Source organism: Ambystoma mexicanum, chromosome 7q, assembly GCF_040938575.1.
Source record: "Ambystoma mexicanum isolate Mex_15411 chromosome 7q, UKY_AmexF1_1, whole genome shotgun sequence".
In the NCBI taxonomy this organism is placed as follows: domain Eukaryota; kingdom Metazoa; phylum Chordata; class Amphibia; order Caudata; family Ambystomatidae; genus Ambystoma; species Ambystoma mexicanum.
Window position 1 is genome coordinate 157,383,116 of NC_090941.1, and position 16,016 is coordinate 157,399,131.

Sequence of the window (16,016 nt, forward strand, 5' to 3'; positions counted from 1 at the left end):
TAGGAATTGATATATGTACAAATATTGTTGAAAGTGGGTCAGAGACCTAATGCTTGAAAAGAGAAACTGATAAACGTGCAAATAGTGTCGAGAGAGGGCCGTAGACCAAACACTTTGTCAAGAAAGGGTCAGTGACCCGATTTTGGAAAACCATTGTCACGTGGATGAAAGAAAGAGTGAATGGAGAATGAAAAAGCCATGGTAGGTTAGTGTACTAGGCAAACAGTCAGAGACTTGCACCCACTAGAGGAAGCTAAGAAGTGAAGTAATATCCCATCATGAGAGTAACCTGGAGTGAGACATGAAGTGACATCCTGGCAGGAGAGTAAACCAGAAGTGAGAAGAGGAGGGAAGTGATATCCTGGCGTGGGAGCAAACCGGGAGTGAGAAGATGAGTAAAACCTGAAGTTATGATTACAAAAGGGAAGCTGGATACCCCTTTTAAGGACCAGAGAGAAAGCCACAAATGCCTTGCAGGAGAGTACACCAAGGGTAAGAAGAGGACAGAGTATGAGAAATTGAACAAACCAAAGAATTATGTGCTTAAGAGAAACTCAAAAGAAGACTACTACCACTTGAGTAAAGTTGGATTGTGATAAAGTATAAAAAGCAGAGTAACTGGAACAGAAGACTAAGTGCTGAAAGTAAACTGAGTCAAGGAACTATTTTCCCTAAAACTGTAGAGGTATAAGAAATGGAGCACTTCAAGGGAAAAGTTGTCCTCTGTAAAACTGTGAAGTGAAATATTGTGAGAAGAGCGAAAACCGGAGATGCTTTAAATTACCAGAGAAAACCTAGCGGAAGGGAGAATCCCGTTCTCTATCATAACTTGTATATCTTTTTCTGTTCTGCACCTTAAGCTACACTGCATAGCTTATAGGAATTCCCTTGTACACATTATATTGAGTTCAGAGTGTAAGGGTTAGTGCAGGGTTTTCAGATGCAGGACACTCTTTTTTTTTTTTTTAGCATCCTGATACAGACGTGCCTTAGTTTTGTTGCCGCAGGGAAACCCCTCCTAGGTTTAGGGACAGATTATATTTCCCCAACCCTTCTTATTATTGCATTATCAATAAAACACCAAAGTTGTATTGAAACTGGTTACTGTGTCTGAGTCTTGCTTTTGATCCCTTACACTACTGTAGAGGAGGAGCCAAGTACCCCCACTCCAACTGCCCTGCCTACATTACCTGAAAGGAATGAACCAAAGTATGTGACGTATACTGAACAGTTAAGAGAAAGAGAAGACCGTGGACTCTGTGCAGTACCCATAAGGATACCTATACCTAAGAGAATATGGGAGGTAAAGTACCCATTAAGGAAATCATACCTGCAGACATGACAATATGATGGCCATTTGAACGAGATTCCTGAAGAAGCAGAGAAACTAAACGGCAAAGATGAATGGTGACGTCCTACAAAATCGAATTGACACCCATAGAAGAGATAAACGGATCAGAGGATGCATACGATTTATAACCCATCAGGAAGGTATCAAGGATAAGTGACATTTTGGGATCAAGGTGAAGAAACCTATGCCACAGACCTGATGAAGATACTTAGTTAAGTTTAAACGTGTACAGATGCAATGAAACGCAAGCAGCAAAGCAATAATTAAGCTAGCCATATGCTTTTGAATAGATCGACCGTGGCAAGCGCCAACATATACATCTATAGATACATCTGGACAAGTAAAGGATGGATGTTTCCACTACACATATAAGCAGTACTGAGCAAAGCAACCAGGCCCCAGTTCAGTGTCACAGTTAAGAAAAGCAATTGAATTAAACAGAATAAAAGTTCAGCAAAGGAGTTGACTGAGCAAAGGAAGCCAAGGTCTTATCAAACTGGAATTGGCTGACATTGGATACAATTAACGTGAAGGAACATAGGCTCCTGTTCAGAGAGGTTAAGAAAAAACAAAAGACGTCAGAGGACTATTGGAGAATGAGCAATGTTCCAAAGGAAGCTCAGGGTTCCCTTCCCCATGCTTCAAAGCACAATGTCCAAATTAGATTCCCACTGTTCACTGGAAGCTCACAGTACCTTTCCTCAAGCTTTAAGCACTTGCTCTCAATGTTCAACAAAATGCACAATGTTCAATAGCATTAGAATTTCACAATTGCTTTTACACTTCTCCTTGATGGGGCGTCCTGGTCTAGGCGAAGTTAACAGGCCGCATGGCCCACCCATCACAGGTCACGCAACCAGTTGCCCTTAACCAGCTTTCTACCACTTTGACAAGTTTCAGGGTTTCAGCAGTTCTTAGATTTAGGGTTTGCCTTTCTTGATACTTCTTTGGTTTGCCTTTCTATAATGTACATGCTTGACTTTGTTACAGCTTTGTTTTGCCTGTTCAGCAATTTGCTCACACTTCACTGGCTCCCTTTGGGTTGCTCGTTCATCGCTTTTACTCTTATTCACAGTATTCTTATTTCGTGATACCTTTACAATGTCCTTCGTTAGTCTGAGAATTTTCAACACATCGCTTAATCGTGACCACTCTGACGCAATGTTTCTGCAAAATACAAGTCAAGTGTTGCATTCATCTTAATTAATTCCTTTACTTCACTGAGGTTTTCGAGAACGTGCCGACTGGACGCGACCTCTCCGCTACAATGTAATTCCTTCACTTTAATACACGCACTGGGTTTCCTTGCATTTTCTTGAAACTCACCAGTTGCAACATACTTTTCTTCGGTTTCCTCCGTTTGTTGGTTTGTTTGCTTCTTTATTTATATAGCGCACCAAACCCGGAGGTATCTGGGCGCATTGTAAGATGTTGTCTGGGATTTGAAGTCAGGGTCTCACCACCTGCCCCTCAGACAGCCCTGGATGGCACTGCCATTCAGGGGAACAAGCAGTTATTGGCCACAGCAAAGGGACCGGAACCTTCCATGGTACCCTTCTCCCGTCTTATCCGGCTCCTTGGAGACACAGCTCCCTCGCCACGCAATGACCGCTTCTCTCACTCTGCCGTCCTTCAGCATCTCAGTGTCCCGTTCTCCTCTGGCTTCCTGTGGGCTGTGGTGGCTCTCCTACTGTTCTCTCTTTGCACTGGCTTCTCGCTCCCTCCTTTCCCGCTGTCTCTGGTGTTTATGAACTCAAACATTTATACATCTGTGGACCTCCAACAGGCTGCAGGTGTACAGTTCCAGGCTCAATTGCCTGACAACAATCCAGTTAACATGACATGCCTGACCTCCTTCGTCCCAGTACTACAGTGGTGTTTCCTATAAGAAGTCTATGCTGTTCTTTCGGGCATCTTCTTTGTAGTACTTTTGATAACTTCAGGGCGGACAATAGGATATGAAAAACAACTATATATTACATAGACTGAGGGAGAGTTGGATAAATTGATGTCAGGAAAGGGGGATACCGTGTCTCGCCTTCAGGTACCCTCTCTCCAATCCCAATGACTCTCCACCCATGTGATCATCCCTTGCTAATCCACACCCAAGGTCATGATCCAAAAGCGATGGCCTTTCCCTGGCCACCTGAACAGCAGATCCCTGGGGAGTGGATGTGAGAGTACCTTCAGGTTTCTCACAGTCCCTATGACCTATTCCAAATCCCTAACTGTAAATGGTGCTAAGGTACCATGATCTGTGGGTTCATTTTTCCACCTCCAACCAAGTGTCCGACTTGAACACCATAAAGTGTGTGAAAATGCGCAACCCAATCTTCCACATGGCACCTGAGCTTCCAGGACTTCTTTGGAACCCAAGTCTAACCTATATGAGTACCTGGCTATGATTGCCAGAAGGATTTGGAATTAAATGAAGTAGCAGCTTTAAACAGGAAGTACCAGTGCTCTCTTGCAATTTCAGTCCTTCTCGTTGGCAATTCCCTCCTATAGTCCATCTGCTTCTGTCTAATATCTGTTTGTATCCAGGGAGGCAGCCTTGAGAACTATAAGAAGGGCTCTGTTTTTGTCTTTACAACTTGCCAATAACCAGTTTTTGTGTTGAGACCGATTTCTACATCCCGCACACATAAAAATGTCCCCACAGTTATCGACAAAGGTAATGAAAGCACTGATAATTTCCATTAACCCAATCTCTGTGCTCAAAAATGTTATAATCCTATCCCTATTTCATGCAACTATTTATGTATCCCCTGGTCCCCATCAGTTCTCCATCACAACCCTATTTTTTGCTCCTCTTACCAGGGTTTGTGCATCAGTGCTACTAAAATCTATCTCAACTCTCCCTCCCCATGCCCAAGTAAGTGAAAACGGGTTATGGTGGCTCTCACAGCTCTCGGAAATGTCAAAACCATGAATAATTCTGCATAATTGGAATTAGTATGAAATTTGATACTATGGAAGCAACCTTTGTTAAAAGTGACATCTCCAGCTGTTTTAGAGCAGTATTTACCATTTATAACTCTGAAACTTGTTTCCTTCATAATATCCAATAGAAGGAGGGCACTACTCAAGGTAATTGGATCCAACAACTGGGAACTTGGAACTGGGGAAGCCTGCTCCTCCCCATTGTCATAAAAGAGGACCTCTCCTATACCTGATCTGGTATTAGCACCCGGGGCGGCATGGCAGCATTTTTTTAAAAATGTACCCAAACCCCCCCCCACTTATCTTTTGGTGGCAGTGGCACTGCCCGCCACCCACTGCTGCTCCCCGCCGTCCTCAACTCTCCAGATGGACATCATCGAAAGGATAGATGGGTCTCATTACGGAGCCCCACCTTCCCTTTCCATGGTGGCCATCTTGGGAAAGGATTTTCTGTAGTTTAACAGGACCCGCGCGGCATCCTGTTGAACAAAGGAAAATTACTTTTTTTTTTTTTTTTTTTTTTTTTTTTTTTAGTACTCTGGGTTGCCGCTTTGGTAACCCGGGGTGCTATTAACGCCACATTAAAATCCCTCCCTCGCCCACACTCACAGGGATCAAAGCTATGGCAGTTGGAATCATTGAGCATTAGTTTATACAATCTTTTTCAGTAAATTTGCCGACCCCCTCCCATTGTTATTATTATAGAAATTCATAAGATGTTTGATTCTCCTACCACTGGCTTTCACAAAGGGGATGTTTGTGTCTGGAGAAGCGGACACCTTCATAACACATCCCCAAAGAAAATAGTGTGAATGGTAGTAGTGGCAGTTATAGGGTGTTGCATGTCCAGGGCCCAAAGCATTAAATGATAGCTGTGACTGAAGTGTCTGCCTAACTCTAGGTACTGGTTGTCACTCTACATGCAGACTTTTGTTCAAACTACAGTTGCATACTTTTGTTGCGCAGTTTAATGGAATTTCCCATTTTACTGTAGGTTTTTGTCAAAGGCTATGCATTTATTGTGCTGATGGGGCAGTCCTAGGAATTCCAACATGTATTTCTGCAATGAAATGATTATTATGAAATGATTTCCTTTTTGAATTGGACCGTGTTGATGTTGCTCATTGTTAATTCATATTTTTTAACTGTTTATTTGAGGGGGGCATCCCTTGTTTTCAGAGAAGAGCTTGGCGACCAGCCTGTTACCAAGCAAAGCATAAGGTTACATCCCTAGGACCTTTTTTCACACACTGGGCCTCATTACGACCCTGGCGCTAATGGGTTAATGGCGCCGTAAAAGGCTGCAGCGCCGTTAACCCATTAGCGCCTTAGTACGAGGTCCCTTTGCGGGACCCGACCTTAATGGCTGGTCTACACCAGCCGTTAAAGTAGGGACCCGCAAAGGGACCTTGGTGATAAGTACGGTACCGCAATTTGCGGTACCATACTTAGCGCCTTCCCCATTCCCATTGAGCCCTATGGGGCAAAAATGGCAATGGGGAAGGGCCATGGAGGAAGGGGGAATTACCGCCCCGCCAACCTTGTAATTCCCCCTTTCTCCATGGTGTAGTCTGTAAGTTACCGGCATGGACCATGGTGCTATTAGCACCATGGTTTTCCGCCTGGGTCGTAATGAGGCCCACTGTGTCATTATCACTCTCTCTCGTTGGGCAGACGAATCAGGCTTGTGTTTTCTGAGCTTTGACCAACACGCCTACTTGACTAAGAAGCTCCCAGTTAACTGTTTTTGATAGTTTTACATGTTCACATCTTGCTGAATACACTTAAGAACTGACTTGATTGTTTTTTCATTCTAGATTGGCGATTTTGTATGCTTGGTGGAGGCAACAGGGGGCCCTCCTCTGCCTTCAGCATTGCTTCCTGTGAACAGTCCCAATGTTCTGCATGTCAGCAATGCTGTGGAAGGTAAAGTGAAAAGCTCTTTTTCACAAATCATAGACCGTCAATATTGAAGATGAATACATCTGATAAAGTGCCTTGTATAAAAGTAATTTGAGGTTTGTTTTCAGTGAAAATATAGCCTGACCACCAAAAATCAACGGAGAAAATGCTTTAAAAAATGTTTTGGGGACTAATTGTTAACACCTTATGCTTAAAGTTTTTTGTCCATCTATCTATTCTCTGCTATTTTGGTACCCCCATGTCTCTCTGTATTTTATTCATATTTATTTATTTTATTGGTTACTTATTAGGCACTTATACAATTTGCAAAGCTGTTTCAAAGCGCCCACAGGGCAGACAGGGTGGGGAAAGTGGAAGGTAGACAATGAATTACAGCAAGGATACATAATTGCATTAATAGTACAAGTAATAAGAATAAAGGGAAGGGGAGACAAACCTACTATGCCATGTGAATTTCAGAACGTGCAAGTGCCGAGGGGGTGAGGGGAGGGATAAGGTGCTATGATGCTCATGGAGAAGTGCTAAGGGTAAGTGCCAAGATGAGAAGAATGTAAGGGCAACCACCCATGGGTAGGGTAGGCCCAAGTAAGTGCAGTAGAAAGACAGAGGCTGGGATAAGAGATGTGGAGGTCAAGGCCCCAAGGACACATAAGGGACCTGCACATCAGTCACGCTGCTGTAAGATTAGCAGAGAAAAGAAGAGGAGAAGGAAGAGGTAAAGAGAAAGGTCTTGAGGCTTTTTCAGAACTTAAGGAGGTCTTGCTCAAGATGCAGAGGGAGGCTGTTCCGCAGGAGGGGAGCTAGCCGAGGAAAGTGATTAACCACCAGCTCTCTGTTCAGCAAAGCGCCTAACACGCAGGGAGTTGGTGCCAGAGGAATGGAGGAGTCTAGAAGGAGAGTATTTGGTCAGGAAGCATTGAAGATAGTGGTCCCCGGCCCAAAAAAAAAAGCCTTGTGTATGATGCAGAGGGATTTGAATTTAATCTGTGCCGAGACTGGGAGCCAGTGTAGGCTTTGTAAGGCAGGAGAGATGCGGTCCCTGGGCTTGAGGCCAAGGATAAGTCTTGCTGCCCTATTCTGGGTTAGCTGTAGGGGAAGCAGGGTGGAGGAAAAGAAGATTAAGGAAGGCGCTGTTGTAGTAGTCTAGCCTGGAGACTAGAACCAGAGCACGGGTAACATTGAGTCTCTGGGGGGAAGGTGAGGAAGGGCCCTTTGAGAAGGAAGAGCTGAAAGTGGGACTTCTTAACAATGTCCTGAATATGAGAGATGAAGGAAAGGGAGGGGATGAAGATGGACTCCGAGATTCCTAGCTACAGTGCAGGGATGTGGGCATGGAGGAAGGCCAGAGTGCAGGGAAGAAGTACGATGCAGGCGACCCAATAGGGAGAATATGTTTATAGTCTGTATATAGCCTCCTACCGACTACAACGCCACTTCTCGTCCCACAAGTACCCTGGACCCAATTTGGAGAAATACTGAAGTCTAAATTACCCAGATTGTTTTATAGCAGGAGCTCATCACCACTTTAAACATGGCTTTTATACTATCCTGCATCCTACCAAGAGGGCTTTGGACAGGTCAAAACACAGATTGTTCTTCATGCGCTATCATTCTGAATTACGAGTGATCAAGAAATGTGTGATGTCCAAACCATAGACTTGAAAGACTAACCTCAATTTCCCACCACTTGCTTGTATATTTGACAGCAGCATTTTTATATTCATATTTGTTCATTTGCAAACAGCAATAAATGGTAGGAGCCCCCTTAATGTACCTGTCATTTCTAAATTGTACTAAATGTGTGATCCTTGCAGGAAGCCCATCAGTAGAAACAGACTGAATTTTCTTTTCAAAAGGTGTCAGTATGTATTTGTGATAGAACATTACAGAACTATTATAATTTGGAGGGTGGATGTTGTAAGGAAGGCATGGTATCAAGATAAGACGGACACAAGTGATCACAGTTCAAGTGTGTTTATTAAACTGTATAATGGGTGAGATAAACGCCTAATCTAAACCTAAATCTAAGATGGGAGCAAGCTACAACCATCAAATAATAATTTTTTGTAATTAAAATGATTTAGTTTAGATTATAAACTTTTCATTTATACACTCTTTTTCGTGATTCTAGGAACATTAAACAAATCCAAGAAATTTAGAAATCTAAGTGTATTCTTTGTTTTTCTTCTGTTCTATTCTTTCTTTATGCTGCCCCATTACGATGTTCCAAAATCTAATAATGGTTAATATTAGTTTTTGATTAGAACCCAGCAATATTTGTGCCCAGAGGTCTTCTGGCATCATGGCTTTATTGTCCGTCATAAAGAGGCCTCAGAATGTTTTTCTTTTTACCATCAATGCAGGGCATTCCATTATTAAATGATGAATAGTTTCGTCTTTGTCACTTTGTTGGCAGAATCGACATGCTTTTTTAGTTTTCAAAAGTAATCTTCTTTTTGTCGAAACTTCTCGATTTGGAAGGATGTTTAGGCGCATTCTCATGAATGTTTCACAGATTTGTTGGTCTGGGAAGATCATTTGGTAGGCTGGTGGTTCGTTCAGTGCAAGAATCTCGTGTGTGCATATGAGATCCATTTGAAATTGGCTTTTTTGTTGGATCGTTTTTATCCAGTCTTTAAGAGCAATTATTTTTTTTTGCTTTCTGCGGCCATTGTATGAGCATTTCGAGATCTCAGCCTCTGCTCTTTTATGATCCACATACTTTTTCCATTTGTTTAATGTTTCGTCATTGCTGGATGGTGTTATCGTTTTGAATATTTGTAGTGCTGGCGTCTTGTTTTCTGGGATGAATTTCCTCTGTAGGTCCAACTGTTTCCATTTGATTATAGACTTGATGGATTGTATCACAAGTTTGTATCGAATGCATAACATGGGCAGTGAAATAGGCAGAGCAAGGTTGTGCACCAGAAGATAGCCTCTAATTTTTGCCAAATTGACTTATGTAGATTTAACATCGATTCACCTCCATAGGTGAGGATCGGAATGACTTTCTGTTTGTAGAATGCTAATATGGGTTTAAACGAATTTCCCATATTTTTTATGTAGAAATCGACTCTGCCTCGCTAGGGCATGTACTTTCGATTTGAGTTGGTCCGCCCAATCCTGTTCAACTTTTGATTGGTTCAACCATATACCAAAATATTTAATCGTTTTTACTTACATTAGAGAATTACATTGTAGCGTGAATCGCCGAGTATGTTTTCTTTTTTTTTTTCGCTTGCTCATACGTTAATGGCATGATTTTGGTCTTTTGTATGTTTATTTTGAGTAGATTTTCTTCCATGTATTTTTCCATCAGGTTTAACGCAATTTGCAATCCTCTTGGTGTCTTGGCCATCAGGACAATGTCATCTGCATAATGATACAGTCCTAGTGAAGTCTAGTCAAATAAAAAGGGCCTATACTAAAATAAACTATTGCCAATCCTTACCACTTATGCATAAAATAGTGTGCGATAATGTTCACAAGAAAAGAAAGAAGTGTTCTCAAAATGATGAGTCAGGATGTTCTAGCCGGGGTCTCCCTTCCCCGCATTTTCTAGTACGGGACAAAGTGGGACTTGAGCACAGCACACTCCTGGTCTTCTCCAGCATGAGTTTATAGTTCATTTCCAAATTATCAGGGCCTTCTGTGGCCAAGTCTCTTTCACACAGCCTCTTGTCTCAGAGGGCCTAATGTGTCATAAACAACAAAACAAAAGTTCCTTTCAGTAATCTTCACGTCGGGTGATTTCTCTTCACCCTTGGATCCCCCTCTACTGGACTCTAATCCTTCTTGCAACATTGGCCTCCCTCAGTCATGTTCACTATGGCCTTTCATTCAAAATATCAGCAATTTGTAACATTGAAGAGTCTCAATGTCTTTTTAAACTACCATTAACTGTGGACGTCCATCAGCCGGGTTCACACTTGTTGTCACAATGTTCACGGGTGTATCACTGTTCACCCCAATTAGCAGGCATCCCTCAGCCAGGTTCACATTTGCCATGTAGAGTTTACTTGCTTTATCACAATGCAGGATTCACTTCCCATTCTCTTGGCATCCCTCCATTGGGTTCACGTAGGCATTCTAACACAGTTAACAAATCTATCATCTCATCAGAAAAGTAGGGTTCCTTTGCCCAAGCTTTCTTTCGGCATCCCTCCGTCGGGTTCACACTTGCCTTAGTTTGCAATTTCACAGTTCATCAGAAAGCAGGGTTCCCTTCCCCAAGCTTTCTCTTGGAATCCCTCTGTCGGGTTCACACTTGCCACAGTTCACTAGACCCCTTAGGTTCTTTTCTTACTGAAGTCTGGGTCTCAGCCCCCAGTCAGGCTTCACATACTTCTATTCACACAATGTTATCGGGGTGTTACTGGTCACCCTAATTGGTAGGTATCCCTCAGTCGGGTTCACATTTGCCCCCTGTAACACAGTTCACTTTGTTTCCTCAGCGTGTCAAAGACTTTCGATTGTACAAGGGGTTTTGCTTGACCCTCGTATGACCACTTTGCCACCTTACGCCGGCCTCCCCTAAGGCCTCATGGTTATTGTAGTTTCACAAAAAGGCTCCAGTTAGAGTCCTTTGAATGAGCACTTAAGTGGCACCGGACCACTCTGTATCTGGACCTTTACTCTGCTTTCTTTAAAGTTCAATACATACAAGTTCTTTGTTCATATATTGTTGCCATCTGCAACCTTGCGCCCAACACAATCCGGTTTACTATCAGCTCTCTCCGACTCACCGGCTGTGCTGAACTTGTTGGCGTTTCTTGCCTCTGGATTCAAAGACGGTACAACAGCAGCAAGTGCTTCTCCGCGCCTTGGCTATCAGTGTGGGAGGGCCCCATGCACCGTTGACATCTGTCACACCACACGCCAGCTGTAGTTCCTGTTCTTATGATTTCTTTCACAGAGGCTTCGTGTTTCTGGATTGAAAAGGGCCAGGGCACTTCCCTCCTTGTCGTCCCTTCTCGTCTTACTGCTTTTCTTCTCCGTTTGAACCGCCGTCTTGGAATAGCTGCTTCCTTGTGTGTTTGGCCTTGTTCAAAGTGAGTTCTCGTGCTTCGTATTTTATCCCTGTGGGGAAGGAAAGGACAGTATGGTGTGTATAGCTATCAAATTGCCTGACTCCTTTTGATATTTGTGTTGGGACATGTCAGGTGAACGGCTCTGGTGTTAGTGCGTTGTCGGTCATGGTGTGAGAAAGTGTTTGTGTCGGAAAGGGGGGTGGTCTAGAGTTTCCAAGTATCCTACAGGGTAGGATGGGGAAAAGGTGTCATTAGGGATTATATTCTGAATAGGGTGATTGTGGGAACGGTTGTGATTTGTCAAAGTAGACTGGGAGTTTGGGAAATAATAATCGGGGGGGATGTGGAGAAGAATGACTAGGAGTACTCGAGTAGGCAACAGGAAGACAGCGATTCTGGAAGATGTAGTTTATGGGGTTTGAGTTCCTTATAGGTTTACCAGATGCGGAGGGGTTGTTGGATTCGGGTAAGGGAGATTCATAGGGTGGAAGGGAGGTAGATTTGGAACAGCCTAAAAAAGCTTCAGGGACTTCGTCCTCCTCACCTTCTTCCCTGGTATAATACTGCGTTTTGCCTGGGGGATTCCCCCGAGCATAACCCCGGGCTCCCCTACCGAGGTGATCCTCCCTTGCTTGTCCACCCCCAGGGTTGAGAGCTGAGAGTGCCAGCCCATCCCTGGCCACCTGAATAAGGGATTCTCGAGGTCTATTTGTGCGAATACGCTCGGGTTTCTCACATAGTTCACCCATAGGGACTTCTCGGTACTGTAGACAGGTAACATATGTTTGTTACCCAACTCAATAGAACTCATTTTATTGACCATGGAAGGTTGCAAAGCTGAGTGGATCTGCTGGAATTCGAACATTTGACCGTGAGGTCACACATAGAGGACACTATTGGATGCATTAGTCTATTGTGCTACCGAAAAGGCTATAATATGATGTTAAATAGTTCTAGAATAGTAGTCTGTTACCCATTTTGCATATCCTTGCGAGCTATTCTATTTCGTAGCTTGTCTGTTTTGCGTAGCTAGTCTTTATGCTCAACCACTCCATCAAGTTGAGCCATTGGAATTGCTTGTGCAGTTATTATAGCATAGATTGTCCTGGTTCTTCGGCTTCGTAGGGAATGAGCAATGGCCCAGAGGGGTGTGCATCGTCTTAATCTGTTCACTATAATTACATTCATTTCCTCAGACCCACGTTTCTCAATACTTTAAATAAGGCAGATATCAAGGTATCGCCTGAAGGGCCATGAACAGCTCATTCTGACTGAGAATACACATTCATTGATTTCTGGAAATAAATTGAATTTAAGAGATTGTACTTGGTTCAGGGTTGTGAATTCACCAGCATGCCTTGGGACAGCAGTGACATCGCACACCCGATAACATCACACGAAGGTTGATAACATGACCTTTGACTCTCATGTTATCACAGTCTGTGTTGGCATGTAAACGTTTGCACTGATTACATCCCAAAAAGTGACATCGCAAATAATTAACATAAGCGTAAGATGAATCAAATACCAAAAAGTACTAAGCAAAAGTCCGTTTTTTCTTTCCAACTTTGCCTGTGTGAAAGGAAAATGATTTCTAAAACACACTCAACCGCATTCTAAATTAACTGAACAACATAAAGAAAATATTCATAGAACCATGTTGGTTGTAACAAGCTGGATGTATTCTCTTGCTTTGTATATAGCATCATTTTTGGGCTAAATAAAACACAGTTGCGCAACTTAATCGTGCTCACTATACCAACATCAGGCAGATGAAAGGCTCAATGGGATACAAATATGTGATGGGCAGTAGGATGATTGCAGTTGTTAGCAGCAAGTACCTAACTCACTGAGCTATCTCCATCCACTTTAGACACTGCGTATAATAAGGTTATTTTTTTTTAATTCGCAACTGTTACTAGAGAACATTGTTTTGTACATTTCGCAATGAAATGTCACACACAAGATAAGTCACACCGAAGAGAGCTGCCATTATAGACACATTCAGGTTCCTGTACATTCAGAATTTTGAATATGCCCTGTTGGATGATATTGTGGCAAATCTTCAGATTGTATTTTAGATCAAATGATGCAGCTTACACTCGTGCATGTGTTGCTTGTTTTGGTACTCAACTCTACGCCACTTTGAGAATAAGCAATGCGACCACAAAGTCCATGTCAGGAAGAGTGATTACAGGCCATTTGTGCTCCGTAAACAAACACATTACTGTGAAAAACTGATTTGAACCCCGAGTGAATTAGCCAGGGATTGCAGATGCAGTGCCAGGGCTACCAAGGTGATTGCAAAGGGGAGCACTCGCGAACAGCCCTGTCTTGAGTCCAAGGTCTGTGCCTAAATTGAAGTCAATTGGAGCCATGCAGAATGACAATACATGCATTTTTGTGAAAAGGTTGATTGGTTTCATTGAATAGAATAGACTTCTGACGTATAAATAAACAAAATTATAGCAGCGGTAACAGTGGGTTATTGGCCTGGTGGATTTTAAATTTTACGAAATGACAATCTCGGTTGTAATTGTAATTTAGGGTGGTATTTAATAATCGTTGACAGGCCATCTGATCATATGTAAGAATTAGTAAAACATTTGCTTAAGTGATCCCTGGTTGTTACTCATGTTTATGGGTTAACACTTGAGCAACATATTTATATATCACTTATGCTTCATTAGCAAGATGGCTATATGAATAAATTATCGACTGCATGTGTTGCATTTAATGAGTTCTCAGTTTGGACCATCTCGTTGTATGTGAAAATGAATGTAAACTACTTTCTTTGCATCTTGCAATTTCATGCATTTCATCTCTGCCAAAGATTGTGCATTTTGTACCACCTGAAGACAAATGGCTCTCTGATTTGCAGATCAGAATGCTGCTGCGCTGACAATGTACTTCAAATGCAGACAAGAGGGCGTCCTGGTGGAGGACCTGAGGATCCCGCAGGTCAATGAAGCCAGGGAGAAGGCCCTGGCCATCGCAGCACAGAAGCAAATGTCCACAGTGGAGTATGAGCGCAGGAAGGTCACCGGTACCCTGGAGAGCAGCAGCCTCAGAGCAGCCGTGGCAGCCGCAGGTCTCTCTAAGCTACAGGTACGGACAACTGCTTTCACCGAGCCAAACACAATTTTTTGATCATTTTTCAAGAAAAACATTACAAAATGTGACAAATGTCCTCTGTCTGTGCCCTTGTTTAATGCTGCTTTAAAATATTTTATGTTTCCTTTGTAGGTTTTGGTGCTCCTAGGTAGCACTAAATAAATGCCTGGTGACGCCATAACTAATGGTATGGAGTTTAGATAGGTGAACATTGAATTGGTGGATATATATAGTGCTTTTATCATGTCTTTATCCTCGACACTCCTATGCTGCAAATGTGCTTGAAGCTCTTTTATACCACATCCTGGCATGTGTTATGCTTCTCATTTTGGCTGGAAGTGGTGTAAAGCTTCTTCCAGAGGCATAGTTTATTTTTTCGTACTGTGGTTTCATTGGGAATGTAATGCACTGTTAGATGAGATTTCGCTTCTAACAAACTAGTTTTTTTTTAAAATTTATTTTTATTTTCAATAAAACCAGACAAAATAACACACATTACAACTGTTTAGGACGTACATAATCAGCATCAAACCATCACATTATACAGTATAATTCTCCGTCCTCCCCCCTCCTGCCCCAGAAACTAGAGCCGGCACACTCACGTCATCTATGGGAGCATTATCAGGTATCGCAGTGCTTGTGCACTCATCAGAGTCCTCTGATTCGTTATTGTCTTGGTGAGGGTTTGCCATAGAGGTCACCAATTGCCGCCAGGCCAACAAGGGCCCTACTTCCTCCTCTCCCCCCCTAGTAACTGCTTCAAACCAAACTACGGATTCCGCCTCCGCCCATCTGAGGAGGCACATCCACCATAGCTTCACCTTGGGTCTGTGGGCCGCCTTCCAACCCATTGCGATCCTGCACTTGGCCAGGATGTAGGCTAAGTCCTTCATTTTGCTTATGTGCTTTAAATCCCGTGGCATTGGCAAAATCCCGAGCATGCATGGCCAAGCTGATCCCACGTCCAGCTCCACTCCCCCACCAGCCAATTTAGTTTTAATCTCATCCCAAAATCTATGCACCTCCGGGCAAGTCCAGAACATGTGTAGCAGCCCCGCTTCCACCTCCCCACACCTGGGACATTTCTGCGTAGCCGAGCCTCCAAACCTTGCAATTTTCCCAGGAGTCAAGTAAGCCCTGTGAGTGACATACAATTGGAGTTGTTGGAGTCTCGCATTCCGGGATACATTTTTATGGTACCTTTGGGCTCTCTCCCATTGCCCATCTGTCATGGGTCCTCCTACTTCCTCCTCCCAGTCCTGCCTCAATTGAAGCAGCTCCTTTCCTACCTTTGCTCTTAGAAGCTCGTATATTCTAGATATCTCGTGCCCGCCCTCCGAAACATCATACATCGTTTCCAGGGAGGCATCAGGGTCATCCGCTAGCAATGTCTCCGGCCATCTCTCCCTTACCTGTTTCATGAGCCTAGCGTAGGTTATATACTGGCCTCTATGCACCCCTGTCTCTTCTTGCAACCTCTGAAATTCCAATGCCTCCCCTTCCTGCCATATGTCCCCAAGGGTGGCCAGGCCCACCGGTTCCCAATACCTACGGACCGCTTCGAACAGTTGTGAGTCGTTCCCGCATAGTGCCACCAGCGGGGCCTGCTGAGAGAACGGCTCTGCCACCCATCATTCTCCACATTCTGCGCCAAA

The 16,016-nt window shown here is 43.4% G+C and overlaps 1 protein-coding gene across 1 annotated transcript in view; it reads left to right on the forward strand.

Moving 5' to 3' along the window:
* CFAP47 (cilia and flagella associated protein 47) overlaps positions 1-16,016 on the forward strand; it is a 3,369,192-nt gene that overhangs the window by 1,804,611 nt on the left and 1,548,565 nt on the right. The window contains exons 43-44 of the mRNA XM_069639370.1: positions 6,112-6,220; positions 14,129-14,355. Coding sequence (XP_069495471.1) covers positions 6,112-6,220; positions 14,129-14,355 — 336 coding nt within the window. The remainder of the gene's footprint in view (positions 1-6,111; positions 6,221-14,128; positions 14,356-16,016) is intronic.